Below are 25,361 nucleotides of genomic sequence, written 5' to 3' on the forward strand. Positions count from 1 at the left end.
TAGATATGGGTTCACACGGTTACTGGGCACGAGGGCCCACGAACGAACGTCAAGCTGCCAGCAGGGAACAGGACTGTTAATATATTAGCATGCAGTACGTTCCATTAATTGAACGAGGTTATTATTACGAGAGCTTGGGGGTGGGAGACGAGACGATGGGAGAAAATTCCAAAGTTGAGCAGTGTGAGAGAAGTTGGCCTTCAGTGTGTTGAGTGAGTCAGTGAGTGCGTGTGTGGATGTGTTGTTTGCTGCTCACTCAGAGGAGGAGTTGGAGGCGCTGCTGCTGAACTTTGAGCGTGCCACTAAGATGAAAAACTAAGCACCTGCCTGGGTATTTTTTGCCATCAAATACTCCACCACCTCAACTCCCCATTGGTGATTGGGCAATAGTGAATAGAGTGGAGAGTTTTCCATACCTGGGCAGTGTGCTTATAACCACCTCCGGTCTGACAGCAGAGGTCTCACTCCGAATTAGTCGAGCAGCATTATTTTCATCGGCTGCATAACATTGTGTGGAAGCTACCTGGTCTATCGCTCTACACGGAGCTTCGAGTCTTCTCGGCCACGGCCATGCCATGCTTTGTCTATTCTTGCGATACGTGGACCCCCTAATGGAACATCTTCGCCAGTTAGAGCACCGGGTGTCTAAAACACAGAAAGTTGGTACAGTAGGGGCACATGTAGTGCATCTGCAGGTAACCTCAGTCAGTCAACCTATGGCACCTGGGTCTGTCCCGTGACCTCCTGCTAGCGGGCGTTCGACACTTCAAGTGGCCTTAAAGTGCACCTGGCCTGGCACAAGCGCCGTGGTGACGTCACCTCCACTTATTGGCGAATGGTGGTTGTTGTTGGGTGAGTGGGAGAGTAGGTGGGTGTGTGTGTGGACGAGTGCGTGGGGAGCGATAGTATAGTGGTTAGTGCGCTGCGCTACGAACCCGACCGTCCGAGTTCGATTCCCGCTCACGGCCACTAACACCAGTGACGATTATCTGAATTAGTCCTGGGCCTCTCCTAGGTCGACTCAGCCTCAAATGAGTACCTGGTGGGGTGTGTAAAAGTATCACTACTGGGGAGACAAAGGCGGCCTGGCATGGTGTTGGCCACACACCCCCTCGTGTACCGTGCCAGCCTTCATAGGTGCTCGCTAACACCACTTCACCCAACAATCTGGTAAGGGGGATATTTGTCTTTGTCTCTTTGTTTTGATATGTAGGGTAGTGAGCGAGCGAGGGAGCGTGTTGTTGTGACCTGCAGTGTGGTGGTTGAACACCGTGTGGATGAGATAAAACAGTCCGACTGCTAGACCGAGTCCTCAACACGGGTAGAGGATGTTAATGCGTAAATTTCACCGGAGCAAGACCCATGGTAGTAGCGATATAAGAAGACGTTTCGGTGAGAATTATTTTATTATGTTTCATTTTTATTATTTTATTATTTCCATTCTACGTGACTTTACCGAAAGAACCAAGAAGATGAATCCCTGCAGTCACGAAAGCTTTAAATCGAAATTTAACCGCCACTACGGGGTGGGATTCCACAAAACTTTAAGATCTTTCAACAAACTCCGGGATAAGAAGGCTCAGCTAATCGAGTCTCTCACCTTTCTGAAGAGATGCCGCGACTCTCCTCTTGATATGTAAATTATTTTGTCAAGGCGCTCTTCCCCCCTCCATCCCAGCTTAAATAGTCGCTCCAAGCCTGGTGTGTGTCATTCAGACTCTGTCTTCTCGACAGACCTGTTCTCAACCTGAGGACGGCTGCTTGCATTTTGCCGAAACGTCGTGAGAATTATTTTATTATGTTTTATTTTTATTATTTTATTCCATTCTACGTGACTTTACTGAAAGAACCAAGAATATGAATCCCTGCAGTCACGAAAGCTTTAAATCGAGGAGGGGATATATAAAGGGGTGTGTGGAGAACACGGGGGTGAGTTGGTTGGAGCTGAAGGAACAAAGAGAACAAGAGCCAGAGACGAGAAGCCTGAGACCTCGCCCTCTACACCTCGTCCTCCCCAGCGGCGTTGGCTGATCCCCCGCTGGGGGCACGGACGAGTTGGAGGTGTTAGAGAAGGCTGACAGGCTATAGGAGTGTTCAGTAACAGACTAGCAGAATGTTCAGTAATAGTCTAGTGGTGTGTTCAGTAACAGGCTAGCGGAGTGTTCAGTAACAGACTAGCAGAATGTTCAGTAATAGACTAGTGGTGTGTTCAGTAACAGGCTAGCGGAGTAAGAGAGAGTGTGTTGTGTAAAGAGTGAGGAGCATCCGTGCGGGGTAATAAAGTGACACAGGAGAAAAGCTGACGGTGTCCGTGTGAATACGCCACTACACATTGAAGGATCCCCGCACAACCATTCTTCCAGTGAATAGCATTAAATGACAGTGTCTGCTATTGATTGGTGGCTGTATTGTGAAATACTTTGCATGATTCCCACTGAGCCAATTTGCATGGAGCTCAGTGTTCGACATTATTACCTAGGTGATGCAACACATTAAGGGAATTACCAAAATGTGACATCTGATGCAGAGTGGATACTGAAGACCCTATGATATCTAAGTTAAAACATTTACTATGTTTTTTTTATTTTACCAGGAAAGGCCCACTGAACTATTCGTGTCTCTTTCAGAAGCGATTTGGCCTCAAAATGATATCTCAATGAGAAGTGGCTTGTATGAACATTTATAGCAGCCAAATACGCTAAACGCATGCTTCTAAATGTGGAGTGAAAACCAGAGGATCCGGGGAGAACGCGCAATCTCAAAATATACAAGCATCAGGGTCGGGATCGAATCCACGTCATGCTGCATATCAGGCAAGGTAGTTAACATTTCACCACCGTGGTGATATCAATTACCGTGTGGTGAGGTCATCGCCTAAATCTCCATATTTGTAAAAATACATTGACATTTTGGCTACATTATAAAACAACGTTCAGGTAATAACTGTCCGTGTATAGGTATAATTACAGTACTGTACCGAGCTCCCCAGTGCAAAAGAATAATGAATCTCAATAGCATTGCACACGGTGAAATAAGGGCAATAATAGCCTACCAAGGTGAAATAGAATTACGTGAAATGTCACGTGATTGTTGGAGCATTGTAATTGCCAAGTCTTGTTAGGAATTTCTCAGAAGCATGCGTACAATGTACATGCATTCCTGCCAATGTTCTAAACCATCTCCCCACCCTGCTCCGCATTGCTGGCTGAAGAGCGTGAAAGGCCACCCTGTTGTGTGCAATGTACACATCCTCGTGCGGGCAGGCTGGAATTCACAGCGATGCTTTACAATAACGCATGGACATATTTCATTACAATGTAGCACCGTAGATGCAAGTCACAAGCAGTAAATCGAGCCATCGTCTTTAGGAGGGGGAAAAAATGGAAGAGGTTAAGGTCAGTGTTGTTTTTTTACGTTACGTGTTTCTATCGCGGGAAAAATTGCCGTTATAACTATCACAATGAGTAGAGGGCTCCACAATGGAAATATGAACGATTAAAATGGCAAAAAAAATTGCAGAAGGCACTGCAGCACTACCGTTCATCTGCATTCACACGTACATTCCCCGGCCTAGAGAATAACCCCTGTAAAATGTGCCACCGAATGGCAGCTACTGACTCATAGGTGTGATTTTCAGAAAGTCAAATTGCTAACACTAATAGTATGTACATTTTCTCTACGTACATTTTCTTTTCAAAAATTGTTAATTTGATCAGAAAATATCAGTGGATATCTTGACGTCGCTGCTTGGCATAAGTCCTGAAAATTGGCATAATTAACGACAGGGGCAGTGACACGGCCCAATGGTAGCGCATTCTGCACATGTTGCAGAGGCTTCTCTGTTTGAATCCGGCAGGCAGCTCCGGTTATTTGCTGCGGGTGAATTAATCATTTGAATGTTAATTGTCCCGTGACGTCATTTGAAAAAGAGTAAGCCATTCTGTGTGTCGGTGTCGTGGTCCAAATTTGCAAAGTAAAAAAAAGAGGAATTACTAACGAAAACATTGGGATTATACATCACAACTTTGGCCCATACAGTATAACTACAGCAGACTCCGTGTGTTAGCCAGTACACTTTCATGAGAGCCTTGCTCTGTAAAAATGTAAGACGTGAAAATAATTATAATTGATAGCACGAATCTAGACCAGGCCTAAGAAGGAGTAATCATGCCACGAAATATTGGTGGCCGAGTGGCTCAGGGAGCCAAGTCCTTGTGAAGGCACTGCGGAAATCCTGGGGTCGAAACTGTTTCAGCCATACGTGGGTACTGCGGTGGCGAGATTTTAAATACTTAACTTGGTATACACGAGGTCGTGGGTTCAATCCCAAGCCTGACGCCTGTATATTTGGAGTTTGCATGTCTCTCTTCCCATTGGCGCGTGGATTAACCTCTGGGTCCTCCGGGGTTTCCCTCCGCATTTAGAATCAATGTACGTTCAGAGAATTTGGGTGCAATATACATTTACACATGGTAAGCCACTTCGTTGAGCTATCATTTGTGGTCAGGTTGCATCTGAAAAAGAGCTATATAGCTCAGTGAGCCTTACCTGGTAAGATAAAAAAAGTGTAGTATAGTAGCGTAAACTAGGACATCAAGTCCAGTAACCAACGACTGCACAAATAAAACCCATTGTATTAAATTTCAGTTTATTTCACCTGTTAGGACCACCAATATAATTTTGTTATGAAATGATGACTCTGCAGAATATATAAACAGCTACGGCTAGTGTGGATAAATGGCCTATAGCAATAAACGTCATAAGTCAGTCTGTGACATCTTAATCTGGGAACCCATTCTTTGACACATGGTGATGCACTGCTCACTGTAAGACCCTGTTAATGAGCAGCTCTCTTCGTGTCATGAACGACAGCCATAGCAGAAGTGAAATATATGTCGGATAAAACAAACAAGAAGTGAAATGGTATTCCGCAGAACGATTCAGGTGTCCGCTACAGGATATTCCAGGCCCTATGTGCAGTTGTGCACAAAGCGATGGGAATGCGCGAACTGTGTGGTTCACGTGCCAAGCCAACACGGTCATGTCGCTCATAAATTGGTATAAATCATTACTAATTTAATCTTGGGTTCGGCCACTTGATGATTTGGTAACAAAAATTATGTCGCAAGACCATATATCATCACAATCCATGGGCAGATAACCTGCAAGTGTCCACTGCACATTTTATCATTTGTTTCCACTTCCCTCTGTCTGTGCTCAAGTCGTACCACATCTTTCTGGCACCCATCTCTTATGTCATCGTGAAGCCATTCTATGCGAGGCATTCATTTATTTCCAGTTCCTTCCATTTTACCAAACAACACACTTTAAATTGTCCTGTTGTTGTTCATCCTACATGTGTCCAAATAGCCAAACAAATTAAACCGTCACTTTTACAGAGCGTTTAACAAGGCATCAAATGTCATCGTTTCAGCTCAACGCTGGTAAGTTGAAGAATCATTCTAACAACCAGATTTAGCAATTAGATAAACGACATTTTCAACGAATTTACTTAATTAGGCCCAAACTCTCCTTGTGTCTGGAGCAGACAGAACCTGTCTATTTCCAGCATTTATCAGCATTTTGACTCCAAATGTTGGGCGTGTTTTTCCTGCCAGAAAGTGTCTTACAGTCTGTAATGAGTGTGCATCGGTGTACCCCGCTACAAAAATAACACAAAGTTCCCCTTATAGTTTGAACAGACTTTTGGGGCAAGTGCGGTTAGCAGCCAGGCCACCAAGATTATATGGCTTGCCAAAGATACATAAAGAAGATACACCCCTTCGTCCCATTGTCTCTACTATCAACTCCCCCACCTACAAACTGGCTCGTTTTTTGTCTGAAATCCTGCGGCCTTTAACTGGAAAAGCCACCTCTGCGGTACTAAACTTTACTCACCTGGTATCGACAATCAAGGGCATTTCCCTGTCCCCAGACGACCTGCTTGTCAGTTTTGATGTGGTTTCCTTATTCACCAAAGTTCCTGTACCTGACACCATCGCAATCATTGAGGACTTGGTTCATCAAGGACTGAATACTGAGGTACCCCCCCTGGTGAGACACTGCTTAACCAATACATACTTCACCTGGAATGGAACTTTCTACAAACAAACTGAGGGCACCCCAATGGGCTCCCCCTTATCTCCGGTTGTAGCCAACGATTTTATGGAGAAATTTGAGACTGACGCCATCCAGACTGCCACTCTACGCCCGACCTCATGGAAGAGGTACGTAGATGACACTTTTGTCATCTGGCCACATGGCCGGCCTGCTCTAGACCAATTCCTCGACCACATCAATTCCATACACCCAGCCATCAGATTCACCATGGAAGTCGAAAAAGATGGCAAGCTACCCTTTTTGCATGTCCTAATTAAAAGGAGACCTGATGGTTCAATGAGCCACTCTGTCTACAGGAAAGCTACCCATACGGATGCTTACCTAAAACCGGATTCCCACCACCATCTATCCCAGAAGAATTCCCTCATAAAGACTCTACACCATGGAGCCCAATGCATCTCCGACCAGGAACACATTGCCAGTGAACTCAAGCACATACGCCAAGCTCTCAAGGCTAATGGTTACTCCGACTACACAATCCGCAAAGCCATCACTCCAACCATCAAGAAGGATCCTGTTGAGGAGCCATTCAAAACCATCACCTTACCCTACATTGCGGGGGTCACAAAACATATTTCCAAAATACTGAATAAACACAAATCCAGGTCCGATTCAACACAGTACATAAAATCCGTGATCTGGTCCCGTCTGTAAAAGATGTGGTTCCAGACATACAGTACCCTGGCGTCTACAAACTAAGTTGCCTCTGGTAGCAGTTACATTGGAGAAACCAAATGACATGTCTCGGACCGCATCCATGAACATAAAGCAGACCTGAAACATGGTAGGACAAACACCTCAGCCGTGGCAGATCACTGTTACAATTCAGTGGGCTCACATGACATTGACTTCTCCAAGACAGAGGTTCTCTGCAAGCCATCTGGCTACCATGAGAGATTTGTTCATGAGGCGATCCACATATACAAACACAAAGACAATTTCAACCGAGAAGATGGATTCTGGCTCAGCAATCATTGGAAGGACGTAATAAACCATTTCGGATCTTAACTGATTATGTTCACGTTTACGGTGACTTTCAGACCGCAGTCCACTCACTGGCATTAACTATAAATCTGTTGTATTGTCCGCAGGGAATGGAGTCTTTGCTCCGCTTCAAGTCTCCTTTCACCACTCTCCCATTGACATATTTTGTTGCTTCCTCTTAGTACCTATCACGCGACGGTCAATGGTATAGTGTATAGCAGATTGTATAATAATAAATAGTATAAAAGTGTAATGTTTAATATAATGTATAAGGTAATATATAGTATCGTAATTGTATAGTGAATATACAAGCAGTGTGGTATACAGTAGGGTGGGAAGAATAATACATAGTGTAATATTACAATGTATAAGGTATAGGGTGGTGTATAGTAATACAGTATGTAATTTAATGTTGGGTTTGTCTATGGCAGTATATAGTACGGGGTAGACTCGTGTGATGTAAGAGAAAAAGTTTATCTGGAGGCATATTATATTTTTTGCGACATATAAATGTAATGTATGACTTACTGTTAGTAACTCAGCTTATTGGAGAGTATATTTACTATATTGATGATATTGATGTAGTTTATATTTTAGTTTTTTTACGTGGTGGGTTGGCTGCTGCAGCTCCTTACTATTAGAATTCCTTCGCTTTATTACTGCTAACCCTACTTCCTCCCTTTATTACTGCTAATCCTACATAACACACGAGCATAATATGACTTTGAGACCCACCTCCTACACATTCCACAAGTAGTGACTAATCCCATATCTGCATTTTCCATAAGTATGCTAAATTCTTCTGTTGATTTGCAAATTCCTTTGTCAAGGCGCCCTTCCTCCTCTAACCCAGCTTAAATATACGCTGCCAAGCTTGGTGGTGTTCATTCAGACGCTGTCTTTCCGACAGACCTGTTCTTCACCTGAGGACGGCTGCTTGAGTTGTGGCCGAAACGTCGTGAGAATTGTATTTTATTATGTTTCATATTTATTATTTTATTATTTCCCTTCTGCGTGACTTTATCGAAAGAACCAAGAAGATAGAGAACACCTATGAAGGCCCGCACGGAACACAATGGGGTGGGTGGCCAGCACCACGCCCGGGTGCCTTTGTCTACCTAGTGGCGATGTTTACACATCGCACCAGGTACTCATTTGAGTCTGAGTCGACCTAGGCGAGGCCAAGAACCAGTTCAGATAATCGTCACTGATGTTGACCGTAAGCAAGAATCGATTCCAGGTCGCCAGGTTATTTGTGAAGCACGCTAACTACCACTCCCCACAAATGACCAAAGACAAAGATCCCCCGTATAGCCTTTAACACAGTAGGGGCGAGTGCTGTTAGCGAGTAGCACTTACGAAGGCTCACTACCCACCCTATACGCACGCATGCATTACACGAGCACTCCCCCAACACACTTACAATTAATGTAACCACATCCTATTCATACCGTTGCATGTTTTTTTTCTTTCAAAAAATAAAGGGCTATACATTCCCAGTGAATGTTCCAGCCACATACTCATTCAGCAAGAAACCTCCCCAAGAATGTCAGAGGCAAATGAAGGAGAAAGTAAAGGAGGGGGTGGCTCAGCGGCAGAGCATGGCGGCTCCCAATCAAAAGGATCCGAGTTCACATCCTGGGAAGGTGGTTAACTTAACCCGTCATACTTATTGGGTGAATAAATGCATACCACTGTGTGGGTTAGTCAACAGTGGTTGTGCTATGGAAATACTCATCCCTGCCATATAAATATGGAATTTTCACCGCTGGCTTAGGACTGTAAACGGGAGATGAGCATGTACATATGTATGTACGTTGAACTTCTTTCGCACCGTACATAGCCAACCGTGAAGGAGAAGGACAACAAGCAGTTCTAAATACATTTTTTAAAATTTAGTATCACTTAAATGCTCACGTTAGCAGGACATCACTTTGATTTTACTATTGTGGGCGATTCCCATATTATACATGCTGTATTTGTGTGATCATCTGTGTAGGGGTGGTTGCGGGAAGGAAGGCGGACAGAAACACAAGGGTGTCTACACCCACACACGGGTGTCTACATCCACGTCTGCAACGGTTAACCCTGGGGGGCCATGGGTGGCGCTGTGATCCCCCATAGCCCCACCCCTCGGAGAGGATTTCTATAAAAGGCGGGGAGCCAGAGGGCTCGAGGCCAGTGTTTTAAGCTTTACCAGTGAAGACTGAAGACCGGCAGAATAGGCCCTGGAACTCCCCTGGCTCGCTATCCTTCTCAGGGCCGAGCAGGGTAAGCCAGTGGCGCGGCCCCAAGAGCTCCAGGACCGATGCTCTTGTAAGAACACTGACTGGTTGGCTGGGTGCCGGGATCCGTGCTTAACCAGGGCCGGATCAAATAGCCTCCCCTAGCACTCTTAGTGGAGGACTGGGAGTAGGACAGTCGGGGGAGAGTGCTAGGGGTGTTCCCCATTGAGTACGGGTGAAGGGGCCGTTACCCCTTCAAGTGTTGTGTTACCGCCCTTTGGTTAAATAAACGAGTGTGCCTCAACTACGTCGTCTGTCTTGCTGAGAATCCACTACATCTGTATAAATTAGTTGGCATCCCATTATTTGGTAGTTCTATTGGCCTGAGGGGTAGTCCTGATATTCCTGGTCTTCCACGTAGTCGTTCTGGAGGTCCCAGTTAGAGTGCCAATGGTCTGAGTTGTCGTCCTCGTGATCACAGTGGTCACGGTAGTATTCCTGAGTGTCTTCAGCAATGTCGTTATTTTTGGTGAGTTTCTTGAATGAGGAAGTTTCCTGAGGGCAGAAAGCCTGGCCAGGAATTCGCTTTTGTCACACGAGAGGCCTCCTGGCATTGAGATGGCATGCGTGGAGTGCTGCACTCCACGGGTTTGGCCTTCTGTTGAAGCTCTAAGAATGTCTCAAACCGAGAGGCTGCTCACCAGTGAAGGATGCCATCACTTGAGTTAAAGCTTTTGTGACTGCAGGAATTCATATTCTTTGGATCTTTCGGTAAAGTCGCATAGATATGTTCAAAGAAAATAACAAAAACTACGACGTTTCGATCGCAACACAAGCAGTCGTCATCAGGAAAAGGGGGTTAGCCTCTAAAGGCAAATTGTTTATAAAGGTTTCAAATGGGCGTAGCCCAAGTGTCAGCAGTATGGGCGGGGAAGCTAATGCTAATGTAAGGGATTAAAAACGATATGCCCAGCATGTGGGGCGGTGCTGGAAGGTGATGTAGGACGGTGTAAGAGGTGATGGGAGTAGTGGGCAATGATGGTGCTGGTGGTGGGTTTCCACCAATTAAAGGGCTGCCAGGTAATCATTGCACCTCGCTTCTTCTTCCATGTATTTGTCCAACTCATGTGGAGTCTGTTGTCCTTGCCAACCTTCTCCACACTGCCCTGTCCTGCATCATCTCTCTTTCCAATCCAACCATGTCCGATCGGACCACATTGCCCCACCTCTTCTGCTGCCTTCCTCTTGATCTATTTCCTTCCACTTGCATCACTTGCACCTTCTGACCCACGTGCTTTTCCTGTTGTCTTTCCACATGACGAAACCATACCAGCCGTTTCTCTCCCATCTTCTCTGTGATTTATACCACCTTGAGTCTTCCTCTCACTTCTTAATTTCTCACACGGTCCTTCCTTGTTAAACCCAACATCTATTGTAACATCCTCATCTCTGTGACTGCCATATATTGGTCCTCCCTCTTTCTTGTGCCCCAGCACTCGGCCCCATACAACAGCACCGGCCTCACCACCATCTTGTACTATACACTACACTATACACTGCACTATACACTACTATACACTACACACTTTTCCCTTCAACCAAACTGGGACCCTCTTATCGCACACCACACCAGTAATCTCTCACCATTTCAGCCATCCAGCCATTGTTCTTATTCTCTCTCTCTCCTTCTAGTGATCCATCAGCACCACATCGTTGCACACAGGTACTTAAACTCGTTCGTCTTCATTAACTGGTCACTTCCAATTTTCAATCCTCCTGCATTATTTCTAACAAAAATTTTCCACCATATACTCAATCTTTGTCCGACTGATCCTCAACTCATTCCCTTCATCTTTTACACCCAGATCTTCAAACCATTTCAATTAGCCCTCTGCTTTCACTGCATAGCACTATGCCATCTGCAAACAACATACACCAGGGAGATCCCTCTGAATATCTCTCATTAATGTGTCGAGCACCAGGAGTAACAGGAATGGGATCAGGGCAGAACCTTGCTTCACTCCTGCATTGACTTGAAAACTCTCCAACACTCCACAACTGCTTTGCATATGCATTTTTCCTCCTTCATATAATTCCTAGATCAGCTGGACACATATCTCCGGAATACCTCTTATTCTCATATACCACCAGATGAGCTCTCTAGGCACCCTGTCCTACACTTTTTGTAGATCAATAAACACCATATGCATGTCCCGTTTCTTCACTCTGAACTTCTCCATCAATACTCTCAGTGCAAAGATTGTATCCATTGTTGACCTTCCCTGTCTGAATCCAAACTGACTCTCGCCAATATCCACAAGCTTCCCCAGTCTCTTTTGTATGATCCTTTCCCAGAACTGCATGGTGTGACTCATCATTGATATTCCTCGGAACTACATTGTGCATTTTTTTACACATTAAAAATACATTTTTATTTTACGAGGTCAGGACCACTCAGCTATGTAGCTATTTTTTCAGAAGGGACCTGACCCTAAATCATAGCCCAATTAAGAGGCGTATCATGTAGACATTTATAGCAGCCAAATCTTCTTAATGTATGTTTATAAATGTGGAGGAAAAAACTAGAGGATCCGGAGAAAAATCCATGCGACCACAGGGAAAACATGCAAACTCCAAATATAGAGTCATCAGAGTCGGGATCGAACCCACAACCTCCTGTATACCAGAATGAAGTAGTTAACATTTTCACCACCGTGGCACCCCTTTGTGTCCACGTGGCATACTTCAAGGCTTAACCCTGACAGCATCCATCACTTAATTGTCACCATAATATTTCCAGATTGATCTGTGTTTTCCAATTTGTCAGATTTTGTTGTTGTTATCAATTGCTGGACGAGGGCCTCCCCAGGCGGTCACCATCTTTTGTGGCTCTGCCATGAAGTATCCACCGAGCGCCCGTGGCGAGCGAGCTGATTTCATCGCCCCTTCTCTGCGTCACGACACACTTCATGCGCATCCCCCCCATCCGGCAGTCATTCTATCATCCTCCTCCCCCATGGCCATCATCGCTCACGTCCATCGTCTTCCAGCCACGCGATTCCATACACTCAGAAACATTACAGACTATATCTGTTGTTATGAAATGTGGGTCATACGTATATATCACTTGCCTATAAATTAGTGTTCGCCCTTGTTTATAGCGGCAATCATTTGTCGGACCAATTTGCCCCTGTTGTTCCAATTAAATCAATCAATCAATGCCCTGTGAACAGTCTTCATCTCTTTTCCAAGAGAGACTTATTTCACAATTTATCGAAGGCGAATATTCATTTTAAAAAAAGGTAGCATTGTACCGGTGTTCCACAATGGCTTCCGCTTGTGAATGTCGCCGCGCCTTTCTCACGTGCACTTTGCAGGAGTGCTTTGGGAAGTCCCTGTTGTAACTCCCAGGCGGTTGTAGGAATTGCACCGTTGGTGAGGTGTAAACTGGTAGGTGCGCTGACCACTAAGCTTGCCAAGCCACATCGGTTTTAATCATAATGGATTTTTTAGCATTGATCTTTCAACCAACATCACTCAGTTGCAGCTACATTCGTATGAAACGGAGTCTTTAAAAAAAATATATACGTAAATGCTTTCCGCTGCTCTCGTTTGTGACTTTGGCTGTCAGTCTGCTTAAACTGACTGCACCAAGTGAGGGGCAACTCGTTATTTGACGCGGACATTAGAGGCTGGCACATTATTCAGGCTCTTTTCAATTTCCCACGTGAGCTGTCAAAATTGCAACGAGATGTCCACCTTCAGCCGGTACTGAATTATGACTCGTCAGACACAATTAGACGACGTTTTCCTTCTGCCTTGAATAAAATTCCCGACTGCGAAGTCACTCTTGAGAGACGGCACATTTCATGCACCTGTTTTATCATCCTTGTTTATACGATGTTCACCTGCCTCATAAAAAAAAAACCAATCACTAACCGACTGATTATATCATTATCTACAAAATGTCTGAATGGAAATGCTTAAGCACACTCGGGGATATATCACCGTCATTTGTTTTTAAAGCTTTTTGTCCTTTGAAATATTCATCTTGAAAAAGTGTGCTATTGACGTTTACAGTAATGCATAGCCAGTGCAGTGGATTCAAATCTCAGCGGGGGCTTCATTCAGCCCACCAACTCCTAGCTCAATAAAACAAACCCTGGGAAATATAACAGCGATTGTCCTTTTGAGAGACTGACTCCACCATAGTAATGTGGAATTTCCACCACTGCCTCAGATGACCGTTGGTGGGGATAATGAAAGTGAAGTGGCCATTTAAAGGATGGGACACATTGACTTTGAAAATATTTAAAATGGCTTCTGCATATTGCACAAATTCTCGATTGCAACTCATGGTAAGCTGTGATCTCAGAGTGACAGGTATTCTAGCTGTCGTGAAGAGCATGAAAAATATAAGGGTTATGTGTCCGGATATTGCTTTGTGAAAACATGAAGTATTAATGCTGGTAGAAAATGTGTGATACCAGCATGTACATTGCACATATGTCTTCAATGTGGTTGACAGGGAATGATCTATACATGATTGTGTTATGAGCGTTATATTACAGTATCTGTTACCCTTCAATTAATAAATATTGCGGTTGTAATTTTTTACACATTTATGACGTAAATATTACTATATTTTGTTAATCTCAATAAATTACAAGCTATGTAGACAGTATTGATCAAAACACAAAACCATAATCAGCAGCAAACTGCATTTACGGTGGCAACATTTACAGTGACAAATGTGTAATAAAGAATCCATATGCAGGTATTGCATCAGTAAAGTTGTACAATGATTATCCCAAGTATGAATTATTATCTAAATACAGTACTGTGTATTACAACTAATTGGAACTGAACACATATTATCGAGCGTCGTTGAGAACTAATATTGTGGGCACAAGCAATCCAGACCGCAGTAGACGCCTCTCTATCATGCAGAGTCGATTTAAAAAAAAAAACAGCCGTGCACCTCCTCTGTAAGCACAGCGGAACGTTCGCGCGTCTTCTTTGTGAACAAGGTACTGCCTCTGCTACCTTGCAGGAGGTGCAGGACTTTTGGGGAAAGCAAGGCAAGTGGCGTCCGAGGCCACAATGGGACACTGTCATCTGGCATCGTATTTTTCTGGTCACTACGACATCCGAGCGATTGCCCCGAACGTTTATAATCTTGAAGTGAAAAAAGAACGTTGCCAGTGTGTGCAGCGTACCGTGAAACCATCGGCGCACGCAGCATACGAAATGCGGAAGATATAATTCGTAAAAAAAAATAACAATGTTTGCACAATTCCCCGAAGCAGTTAATATTGGGCTGTTTTTTTTTTCTCGCGCAGAATTCTAACGATGTAAATTCGCGGTAAAAGCTATATTTTATCTTATTTAAGGCACATGAGATGGAGGACATTCAGAGGACATGGGACTGGTGTGTACGCACGTGGGACCCACGCTCTCCGCCGCGCATGATAATGAAGCCAAAGGGCATCAGTGGAGACGAGAAATGTAAATGTTCCATTAGGCCATGAAGCAAGGCGCGAAACACACACGCGGGAGAGAGATCGCCCAACGCACGGTGAGTCGAGGGCCGCTCGCGACGTTGCGCGCTCTCTCTCTCCGTCACCGACAAACGCAGGAAGAAGCATCAAGAGGGGGGTAGCCGCCCACATCCTCCTCGGCACACTTCTTGCGATTCTCCCAAATGGAGCCGCTTCTGATCACGAACAAAAACTCCTAGGCTCGCGCGGGGACACGACCAGCAGGCAATGTCTGCGCAGGCAGCAGAAGGGAAGCGATAGGTATTGAGCTGCTGTCCTTAATGGCCTTTTAAGGCACTTTGTCGGTGATCAATTTCTTATCACACTTCCCACACGCTGCTTAATTGCAGGACTTAATTGGGTGGTTTTAAAAACAAATGCAACTTTGCTCATCGTTTTATTTCTTCCGTAAATGTAACATTGTAGAAATATTTTAAATTCCAAGGAGAGCATGCTGCATAGGTAATGTTAGGGTTGCATGAAATTACTACGTAATAAGCTATTCATTGCAATTTAAATTTTGCATTAAAGTGCACCGTGTCTTATTTGTCGCTTGTTCATTTACTTATATGCATGATTCTTCCTCTTCTCTTCCACATTTCACATGCACGAGCAGTAGCAGGAGCTCTCGTCTTTCTCTGCACTCAGGACATTGGCACCAACGCATCGGAATATTGCATCGATTTATCCAGTAGCAGGACCGATTAGGCATTCCAAACACCGAATAGCGAATTCTTTTTTAGACTCTCTACTCACAAAGAAAAAAATACCCACACCTCTTGAAATCAATAAACAAAACTAATAGTTTTACATTCCTTTGTGAATCCACCACTGGATGAAGGGCTCTAGATGCCGTGCAAGTAAATGGGGATTGTTTGACCATTCCTTTTCCACACTCGTCAACGCGGGTTGATGAAGAAAGTTAGCCAAACATCCCAAAACAGGATAACAGCGTTTGGGCAATTCTTGGCTGCCTCTCGTGCTTGCCTACAAATGTCGTGCGCCTCAGTGCGAAAACTGCACCAGTTACCTACACTGTTTTTGAGATGCTATTTGCATGAACGGCACGTTATATAATTAGCTTGTTGTTATTGTGTTGTTGTTATTGTGTTGTTCTTGTTGTTCAGATACCACTTTCTCAGGTTGCCAGTCTCATCGCAGTGTGTGACACACTGCACCATCACTCCACCACCACCACAGCTTATTCGTGCACGTTCAAACAATTAGTACATATATTTTTTTTATTAAACTCAGCCATTCAACCACTAGCAATAAAAAGTTTCAAATTGTCACTTTTATACACGTATCGTCATTATGATCTTCTCAGCACGGCTGATGTTGAGACAGAGTTCCCTAAGCCCCGATCAGGAACTTGCCAAGTTCACAGTCGGGCCTCTGGGGTTTCCCTAAAGTGGGCCCTGCCATCAGAATGTGGAGATGGAGGACCACCTCACACGCATTCATTCTCAGATAAATAGTGTTCACGCTTGAGCTCCAATTCATGCAAAGGCAATTGTCCACAAGAAAAATAAGAATAATGCAAGCAAGTCCCGAATGTAAAAAAAAACAATTGCACAATACGTAGCATAAATCCTGTCACCTACTTTATGCGATATAACATTTTGACAGCCACAAAATAGCACTTTGAAACTTTCAGAATATTTGTTTTAATTAGTACCCTAACGGCACAAAACGTGCTTCTCTGTATTTTCCGTGCAATGCAAGAAGAGAACTAACACACGTTACTTATTGACTAACAAGGCACTCAGTTGAAGGGGCGTTAGGCGTCCAAATTATAATTGCATGCTCATAAGTATGTCAAAAGTAAAAGTTGTTTTCAATATTCTATGAACGTTTGAAATTCGAATTAGTTGACTGCAAATTGCACAGTTCAGGAGAAATGGTAAATAATTTGTTTCGTGACTAGTCAAAGGGGAACCTACGAGCACTGCCTGTGTATCGTCCTTCCCTATACGGAAACAAACACAAGTTCCTCGTCAGCTGAACCAGCACCGTCATGGAATACTACACAGCTTCGTCATGAGATACATTTAATAATCTATAACTCATAAAAAAAATACATGAAAGCATGCCACTCGTTTACCCAGGAACACCTCACCGAATCTCAAGACTTTTTTTCAGGAGGGCCAAGGCTCCTTTTAGGAGGGTTCCACATGAAGGATGTTTTGACATTTGCTTAACGAGTTTGTGTTAATGATACCAAAAAAAACCCTCAGAATATCCACAGAAGCCCTGCATATGAAGAGTAGATAACACCCAAAATCTATACAGATACGTGAGTAACCCCATTCTCTGTAGCCATCCACTCGCTAATATCGGAGGCCAGTGGATTTGGAATCGCACGCGCATTATGGGTTTTGTTAAGCCATCCACCAATTCCTCTTCAAAAGCGCTGCATTGGAAGCGTGCACCACAATCCATGGCAATGCTTTCCAACCCAAGACACTCTTTCATTTTTAAAATTTAATTCCATTACAAAAGGAAACTGAGGTTATATGAGGTGTTTAGTATTTTGCGAGCCATTATAAGTCCTTGCCGTCAGCTCATTAGCGACGAAATGGCCGCTTCTCTTAAGCGATCGTTAGTGACATCGGTCAGTCTCGCCCGTTCTTCTCTGAGATATTTTGCTCCGTCATCGCTGTCTGGCTCTTTTCTTCCTTGGCTCCTGTTGCTTGCCTGTCCAAGCTCATTAGTGAAACACCTTCTGAACCGCCGTAGCCTTCCTGGCCATCGTGTCAACGACCACGCGAGGAGATCGAGCCGACAACCCCTGGATTGCAAGTCCGGTGTGCTAACCAATTCCGCCGCGACAACATCCCTATGCGACTTGTATTGCAAATGATTCCCATTCTTCGCCGTGTTGCTTTTTGAGGGCGAAAAATACACAACAAGATGTATTACAGCCCATGCTTAAAGCAAATGTAGGGCACGATGATAGTGAGTTGGATGCTTCCTACTTTGTATGTCAAAAGATTATAACCTCACCCTCCACCTCGGACACACATATTCTCAAGTGTCAGCGTAATCCATGTGGTTCCAGCTGAAATGGACATGCCTGCTTCATTGTTCTTGTAATCCATCAATTGCTGCGCCGCAGATGTGTGTTTGTCCATGCAATCCTTGCTAATCGCTGCCTATCCCCTCTGTCGTGTAACGAGTCTCTTGTGTCTACAATTTCCCCATTTGGCCTCAGTGGCTGTGTGCGAGCTCCTGAGGCAGCAGTGTTGAGCTGAGGGGCTCAAGTCGCAGGCCCTCACCGAAGATAAACCACGTTTCTTGGCTTATCCGAGAGGTTGACGGTCTCAATATGACACCTGTCAAAGAAATTTGTGTTTGCCGATTTGTACGCACGGTAATCCACCCTTGGCCAACTGCAAGGACACGAGTTCCAGATGCACAAAGAGAACCGTGCATTCCCTCGGCAAAAACTAAAGAGGAGATGACCGCAGTGGCTATGACACAGGCCATTAAAGGATGTCAAAGGCTTGTGCTATCATGTCTGGCTTATTTTCATACGTTAATTATGACTCTGCTGTCAGGGGCATTTAGGAAAGTACAAAAAAAGCCTAAATTTGAATTAGGTACAATACATTGATGCTGCCACCTGTATACACATGATTGTGGATTGTTCTTATGTCTCATAATATCCTGGGTAAAAAAAAACACAATGCCATGCAAACCCAGCAGAGGGTGTGTCTGTAGTGTAGTAACTCGGCGGGAGACGACTTCACGGGTAACACACTCTTTATTTTATCAAACTTGGTTACAGGTGACTAACACCTACTGAGCTACTCGGATGACCAACATCCACTTAGCTACTCGGCGACTAACGCCACTGAGCTACTCGGATGACCAACATCCACTTAGCTACTCGGCGACTAACGCCACTGAGCTACTCGGCTTCACTAGGTCTTCAGCTCCGTCTTCGGGTCTTCAACTGGGTAACTCTCCCCCGAGTGCTCTCGCGCGTCCCCCTTTATACCCCACCTGCCGACGTCGCTGCGAGCACCCACTCACTCGACCAATCGCCGGGCGCCACGCCGCGCCGCACCGTCATCTGTCACTCCCGGCGCGCGCGTCCACACCACGCCCACAACGCGTGCCCAACCCCGCACCCCGCGCCGCCCCGTGATCTATCACTGTCACAGTCGGCGCACGTCAATACCACCACTACATCACCCCCTACCACATAGCTCGCAGCCGACCCGGCTGCTATAAAAATATACAAACCGCCCTGTGTGCCCCGTAACACAACACCACAACAAGAACAACAACTAACGTAACAACACAACACGACGCGAACACTACCATCAGCAACCATCAACCAATGCCACCGCGACAATAGAACAATATATACAAACCGGCGAGTGACAATAGCAATGTGTATGACAAAACGACGGTAATAGGAGGCAAAACCAATGAAACTACGAACCTCCGCGACCGAGGTTGGCGTTGACCATGAGCTGACACAATGCGTCTTAGCAGGGTCCGTCGAGATCCCTGAACGACTCACGATATGGCCCAAATACCTGACCGATTCCCGAAGCAGAAAACATTTAGCCGGTTTAAATTTAAGCTTAGCGGAACGCATCCTGAGGAACACCGCTCTCAGCCGCTGGAGGTGCTCCTCGAAAGTCCGACTAAAGACGATAATATCGTCAAGATAAATCAAACAGGTATCCCATTGGAGCCCCGACAAAACCAATTCCATGAGTCTCTGGAACGTGGCGGGAGCGGAATGTAAGCCCATGGGCAAACGGTTGAATTCAAATAGGCCCCCAGGTGTTCGGAAAGCAGTTTTAGGTTTAGACTCGTTATCGAGTGGCAATTGCCAAAATCCAGAAAGCAGATCGAGTGTGGAAAAAAACTGCGCTCCCGCCAAGGCATCCAGCGACTCATCCATCCTGGGGAGCGGATACGCATCCGCCATCGAGATTTTGTTTAAGCGGCGGAAATCGACACAAAACCGCAAGGACCCGTCCTGTTTCTTTACTAGGACAATAGGAGCACCCCACGGACTAGAAGAGGGCGAAATGATATCTGCCGCCAACATATCATTAACCGCCGATTGCACATGTTCCTTCTCGGCCGGGCTGAGCCGGAAGGGATTCTGACGAATAGGGGCCGCGTCCCCTGTAGCTATGTGGTGGCGCAACAGGTCAGTGCAGCCGATATCGTACTTATGTTTGCTGAACACGTCAGCAAACTCGATGAGCAAACCCCTCAATGCTCCCAATTGCACCCCGGACAAGTTATCTGAACCCGCACACAGCGAGTCCAACCACTCAGTCCCCTCATCACTCAGAGGATGCGACTTGACAGTGAAATCTGCTTGAGCCACGAGCCGTTCCTCAACGGGTAGCGGCGCGGCGTGAGCCAGCACCATTCCCTGCGCAATTACGGCCGGCCGCGACCCCGTATTCAGGACCATTACGAACGGCTCACTGTCCCCTCTCACCATGGTTTGAGCAACCGCTAAGTCGAGGCCCTTACTGGCTCTGTTTGACGGCCCCAACAGCACCCCCTGTGCCTCCGCACCCACCTCGAGTGGCTTCCTGAACCGAAGGGGTACTAACATTTGCGATCCCGGGGGCACCCGTACAGTGTGAGTCGCCAGCGCCTGCACCGTCGCACAAACCGTGCGCACTTTGGTAGGGCTCGACAAGAAGGCAACCCGCCGACCTGACGGAAGCTCTATGCAGGCCTGATCTATAAGAATTTTGATGGGCATTTTTGACAAAAAGTCCGTACCTAGCAAACAGGGAACGGCCAGCGATGATGATACAAAAATAGGGCCCGCTAATTTAATGTCACCAATGCAAATAGTCGCCCGAATCTGGCCGATGATCCCCAGGGATCCCCCATTCGCCGCATAAAATGGCACGTCTACCGGCAGAAGGGGTCTACTTTGGACGGGAAGAATGTTATAAATAAGGTCCGAGATGATGGTGGCCGACGCACCCGTGTCAACAAGCACCCGGACCTCAACCCCGTCAATGAACCCCGTTACCACGGACGACCCGGCCGACGCAGCCACGATCCTGTGAGCCAATTCGGACCACTCGACTGCTTGCGGGCCGCGTACGGACCCCCCTCGCCGAATTGAACCCCCGGCACCCAGCCGCGAACCCCCCACCGCGAAGCGGCGACCCGAATGTGCCGTGTTTGTGGACCGAACGTGTGAGGTGCCGCGACTTGCCGGGTTTTGTTGGGATGACTTGTGGCCCTGGTCGTCGTCCCGACGTGGTCCTGCGGCGCGCGGACGCGGGGCCCGGCACCCGGCTGCGACGTGACCCCGAAGGCCGCAGTTGTAGCAGACGACGGACGTCGTAGGTTTCGGTTGCTCCAGCTTGCGGGGCGAACGTGCGGGCGAACGACCTCCCGTTCTCCACTCCCCCGGACACGATGCAGCGAAGCCCCGCTCCTGCACCGCAGCTGGCTGAGGTTCGGCGATCGTGGCGGCCAGTGCCGCATTCCCCGGCCATTTGCAGACGACCCCCGGCCTGCGTTTGAGGACCTCGTACGCGTGAATGCTCGTGGCGATCGCCAGGGAGCAGATCTCCATCTCGTCTGCCACGTTGATGGGGACCCCCAACTCGTGGGCCAACACCAGCAGCTGCTCCGTCACCATGGCGTCCTTCCCCTCCTTATCCATGCGGGGAAAAGCCGCGTCCGCCAAGGCGAGTAGTGCCGTGCGGTAGGCTAGCGTCGTTTCCCCATCCACCTTCCGCCGATCGTAGAACTGGTGGCGACACGTGGAGGGCGGCCCGAACACCTTCGCCATCAGGTGTAGTGCGGCGTGGAGCGTAGAGCGGGACGACCTTGCAGCAGATGTGAAGGCTGCAAGCGCGTCGTCGTCAAGCATCGCTGGCAACGCACGCAGGGCAGTGGTGTCGGACCACCCCGACATCTCCTGATGAGCGAGGAACCTTCGTTGGAAGGCTCCCCAGTCGCCCCCATCCGCCTTGAACGCCGACAGCGCGGGCAATCTTTGCTGGAGGACCCGATCGTCGTCGACGTCGGAGAGATTTTCCCGCGCTCCGCTGGAGTTGTGTAATATGTCGGCTCGGTTGTCAGGCGCAAAATGGAGGGCTCCGGCGCGCGCTGATGACGTGGGCTGCGCTGCGCGGAGGTGTCCGGCCACGTGGCGTCCGTCTTTCCCGCCAATCAATGGCGGCCCCTCAAAAACGGCGGGAACTTCCAGACTTTCGGCGCGAAGCGCCGTTTGGCGGGATCCCGCCAGCCTCGCTCCTTCCTCCAACCCCGCAGCCGTTTTCCCGCCCGCTGGAACGGAAATCTCGGCCAAGATTGCAGCGGCGGCGAGCAGCAACTCCGCCAACCGGGAGTGCGCGTCCTGGAGGCTGGTGTCGGAGGCAAGCGGAGCGTCGGCCATCACCGCGAAGTGCTGCATCGGCGGCAACTCCTCGTCCTCTACTACCGAGGTCGGTGTCCCCGGTACGCCGTCGTCATCCCGACCTCGCTCGTGGGTACGGGTAGTCTTCCTTGTGTCCATACTTCTTGAAGACAGGTTTACTTCTGACGCCAGTTGTAGTGTAGTAACTCGGCGGGAGACGACTTCACGGGTAACACACTCTTTATTTTATCAAACTTGGTTACAGGTGACTAACACCTACTGAGCTACTCGGATGACCAACATCCACTTAGCTACTCGGCGACTAACGCCACTGAGCTACTCGGATGACCAACATCCACTTAGCTACTCGGCGACTAACGCCACTGAGCTACTCGGCTTCACTAGGTCTTCAGCTCCGTCTTCGGGTCTTCAACTGGGTAACTCTCCCCCGAGTGCTCTCGCGCGTCCCCCTTTATACCCCACCTGCCGACGTCGCTGCGAGCACCCACTCACTCGACCAATCGCCGGGCGCCACGCCGCGCCGCACCGTCATCTGTCACTCCCGGCGCGCGCGTCCACACCACGCCCACAACGCGTGCCCAACCCCGCACCCCGCGCCGCCCCGTGATCTATCACTGTCACAGTCGGCGCACGTCAATACCACCACTACATGTCTATGCACAGAAGGCACCAATATTAACAAAAACTAAGGCTTTTCAGGGATTGCTGTGTCAGCAAACAGCCTTGTAAGGTCATGCGGCTTTCAACATCCCGCATGACAACCACACATATGTTTGGAGTCAAGTAACTTATCGGCAGTGTTTGAACATCCCTATACTGTCATCGTGGGCTTATATGTTTTGCTTTAGTAAAGTCAACTCCCTCTACTTTGGAGGTGCTGTTATAGAAGGAGGCTGTAATCTGTAATTTGATGAGACAAGACCAGTTGCCAATTCCTTGCTTGGTTGATTTTGGAATACTACAGTCTCTTGTGTCTTGTGAATGTTTGATTTTGAAAATGATCTGCAGCATTGGAGAGCAACGTGATACACGTATAAAAAGGATCGCATTATCATAATCATATAAAGAAAGGCAGACACAAGTAATCTCGTGCTGTTACTCAATTACCTGTTTGTAATCAGATTATTTTGTATATATTCTTTAGTGTATACCAATTAGTTGATTTGCGATTTTTTTATTCATTGGAAAATAATTCCAACACAAATAGTCGACGATTTCAATTGCATGAGCAGTTTGCATGAATGCGATACAGCAGCAACCAAAGTGTACATATCTCGTGTGACAAAGCATTTTAATTAGAGTAGAGTGCTGATATTTTTCCACATTAAATCGACTTAACATATGACTTTTTAGAAACCGTGCATGAAAAAATAATTGCGTAATCGAATGAAGTTTCTTTGGATGTACAAAATATGAGATTATGCTATGAATACAGCTTCAGCTTTGGCTCCGAGGACAGTGTGGTCATGGAAATCGCATGCTTGAACAAAGTCGACAAAAACCTCGGATGGGTCTGAAACACATCGCACTTTCGATTCGGCGCTTTCTGCAATTCCTCATTCCAATAAACAAAAAACATTTTCTCCCCTTAACCTCGGCCGTGATTATTATTTTTTTACTAAAAATTACCCTGGCTACAATGACAGTGGCGAGTGGTGGTACGGTGGCGAGATGTTAACTACCTCGCCTGGTATGCAGGAAGTCTGCTGTACATTTTGTGGTGTCTCCTTCCCCGTTGGTCACGTGGATTTTTCCGGGTTCACTGTTTTTCTCCTTTCCCTCCACATTTAGAATCAACATCACGCATTCAGTGCATTTGGCTGCTATAAATGTCCACGCGATAAGCCACTTATTGTTGAGCTATCATCTGTGGGTAGGTCGCTTCTGAAAAAAGAGCTGTACAGCTCAGTGGGCGTTACATAGTAATAAGTAATAAAAATGTAAGTGTGATTCTGCGCACTCCACACATGCCGAGCGAGCGCGTGGCGCCGGCGGGTGGAGATGCGAACGCACCTCAGGCCGTAGAGCACCGTTCCATCCGGGTGAAGGCGAATCATGCGGTTCTTCACCGTCACGCCGTGCACAAACGACTTCTTGTCGTTCAGGAAGTAGGTGTCGGGCACCCACAGCTGGTCGGCCACGCGGTTGTCCAGAGTCAGATTCAGAGGGATGACCGTGTAGGAGAGCCGCTTGTCCGTCCAGCACTGCTGGAAGTACATAGTGAGCGTGTAGTCCTGCGGGGGACAAACGGGAGAGGAAGCACTTCATGTCAAGTGCATCTCTGTAGACACAGCCTGTGTACGGTGATCGATATGGAAAGGTAGCAGTCCCCATCCGTTCTGCAGCCCACGTTCGTGTCAAGCCAGCAGTTTGATTCCCACACCCATGCTGGAAATGTATTAAACTGCCGCACCACTGAAGTGCACTCTGCTGTACAGTGAACATGAAATTCCCTATGACAGCGTTGTCAACAATAAGCCTTTGTGTTCTGGTTATAAGATGTTGTGCCCTGGTCAGAAGATTAGTTGCTCTATAGCTCGTGTGGAATTACCACCACTGGATCAGGAATGCCAATGTTCATTGAGTGGGGAGAGATTTTCACTCTTCTGATTTGATAGTTCATGCGTCCTTATTGTAAAATATCACTTTGAACCAAAATCATAACAAATTACTGAAATACTTTTTTATGATTGAAATATTGGTGAGGTGTAGTGGTTAGCGTACTGTTGCACATGGACACTAGTTTCACTCTCTGCCACGGTTAACATCAGTGGCGAGTAAGCTGTAAACTATTTAAAAACTAGAAACCAAATCGATATCTCGTGGTCTTTGGCAGCCATTCCTTCCGACTCCACCACCCCAGTCAAAACCCCATACTGACCAGTGGCCACTGACACAGAGTAGGAAGTCCTTAATCTGGCAATGGATTGCCAAAGGGATTTAAAGCGTGATTATTATTTTTTTATAAATTATATTTTTCAAGTCTCCTTGAAAAAAAAGTATCTCAATGACTACTTATCCAATCAAATGAAGTAATTTGATTGGCGAATTCTCACCTAATTTTTAAAGTAGAATCGTATTTCTCACTAAAATAAC

The 25,361-nt window shown here is 46.7% G+C and overlaps 1 protein-coding gene across 3 annotated transcripts in view; it reads right to left on the reverse strand.

Annotated features, from left to right (window-relative positions):
* Positions 1 to 25,361, reverse strand: part of LOC144937540 (gamma-aminobutyric acid receptor subunit beta-3-like) — a 272,017-nt gene that overhangs the window by 118,658 nt on the left and 127,998 nt on the right. For all 3 annotated transcript variants that reach the window (XM_078864797.1, XM_078864796.1, XM_078864798.1), the window contains exon 4: positions 24,279 to 24,499. In XM_078864797.1, the coding sequence (XP_078720923.1) occupies positions 24,279 to 24,499 (221 nt within the window). The remainder of the gene's footprint in view (positions 1 to 24,278; positions 24,500 to 25,361) is intronic.

Source organism: Lampetra fluviatilis, chromosome 19, assembly GCF_964198595.1.
Source record: "Lampetra fluviatilis chromosome 19, kcLamFluv1.1, whole genome shotgun sequence".
Lineage (NCBI taxonomy): Eukaryota > Metazoa > Chordata > Hyperoartia > Petromyzontiformes > Petromyzontidae > Lampetra > Lampetra fluviatilis.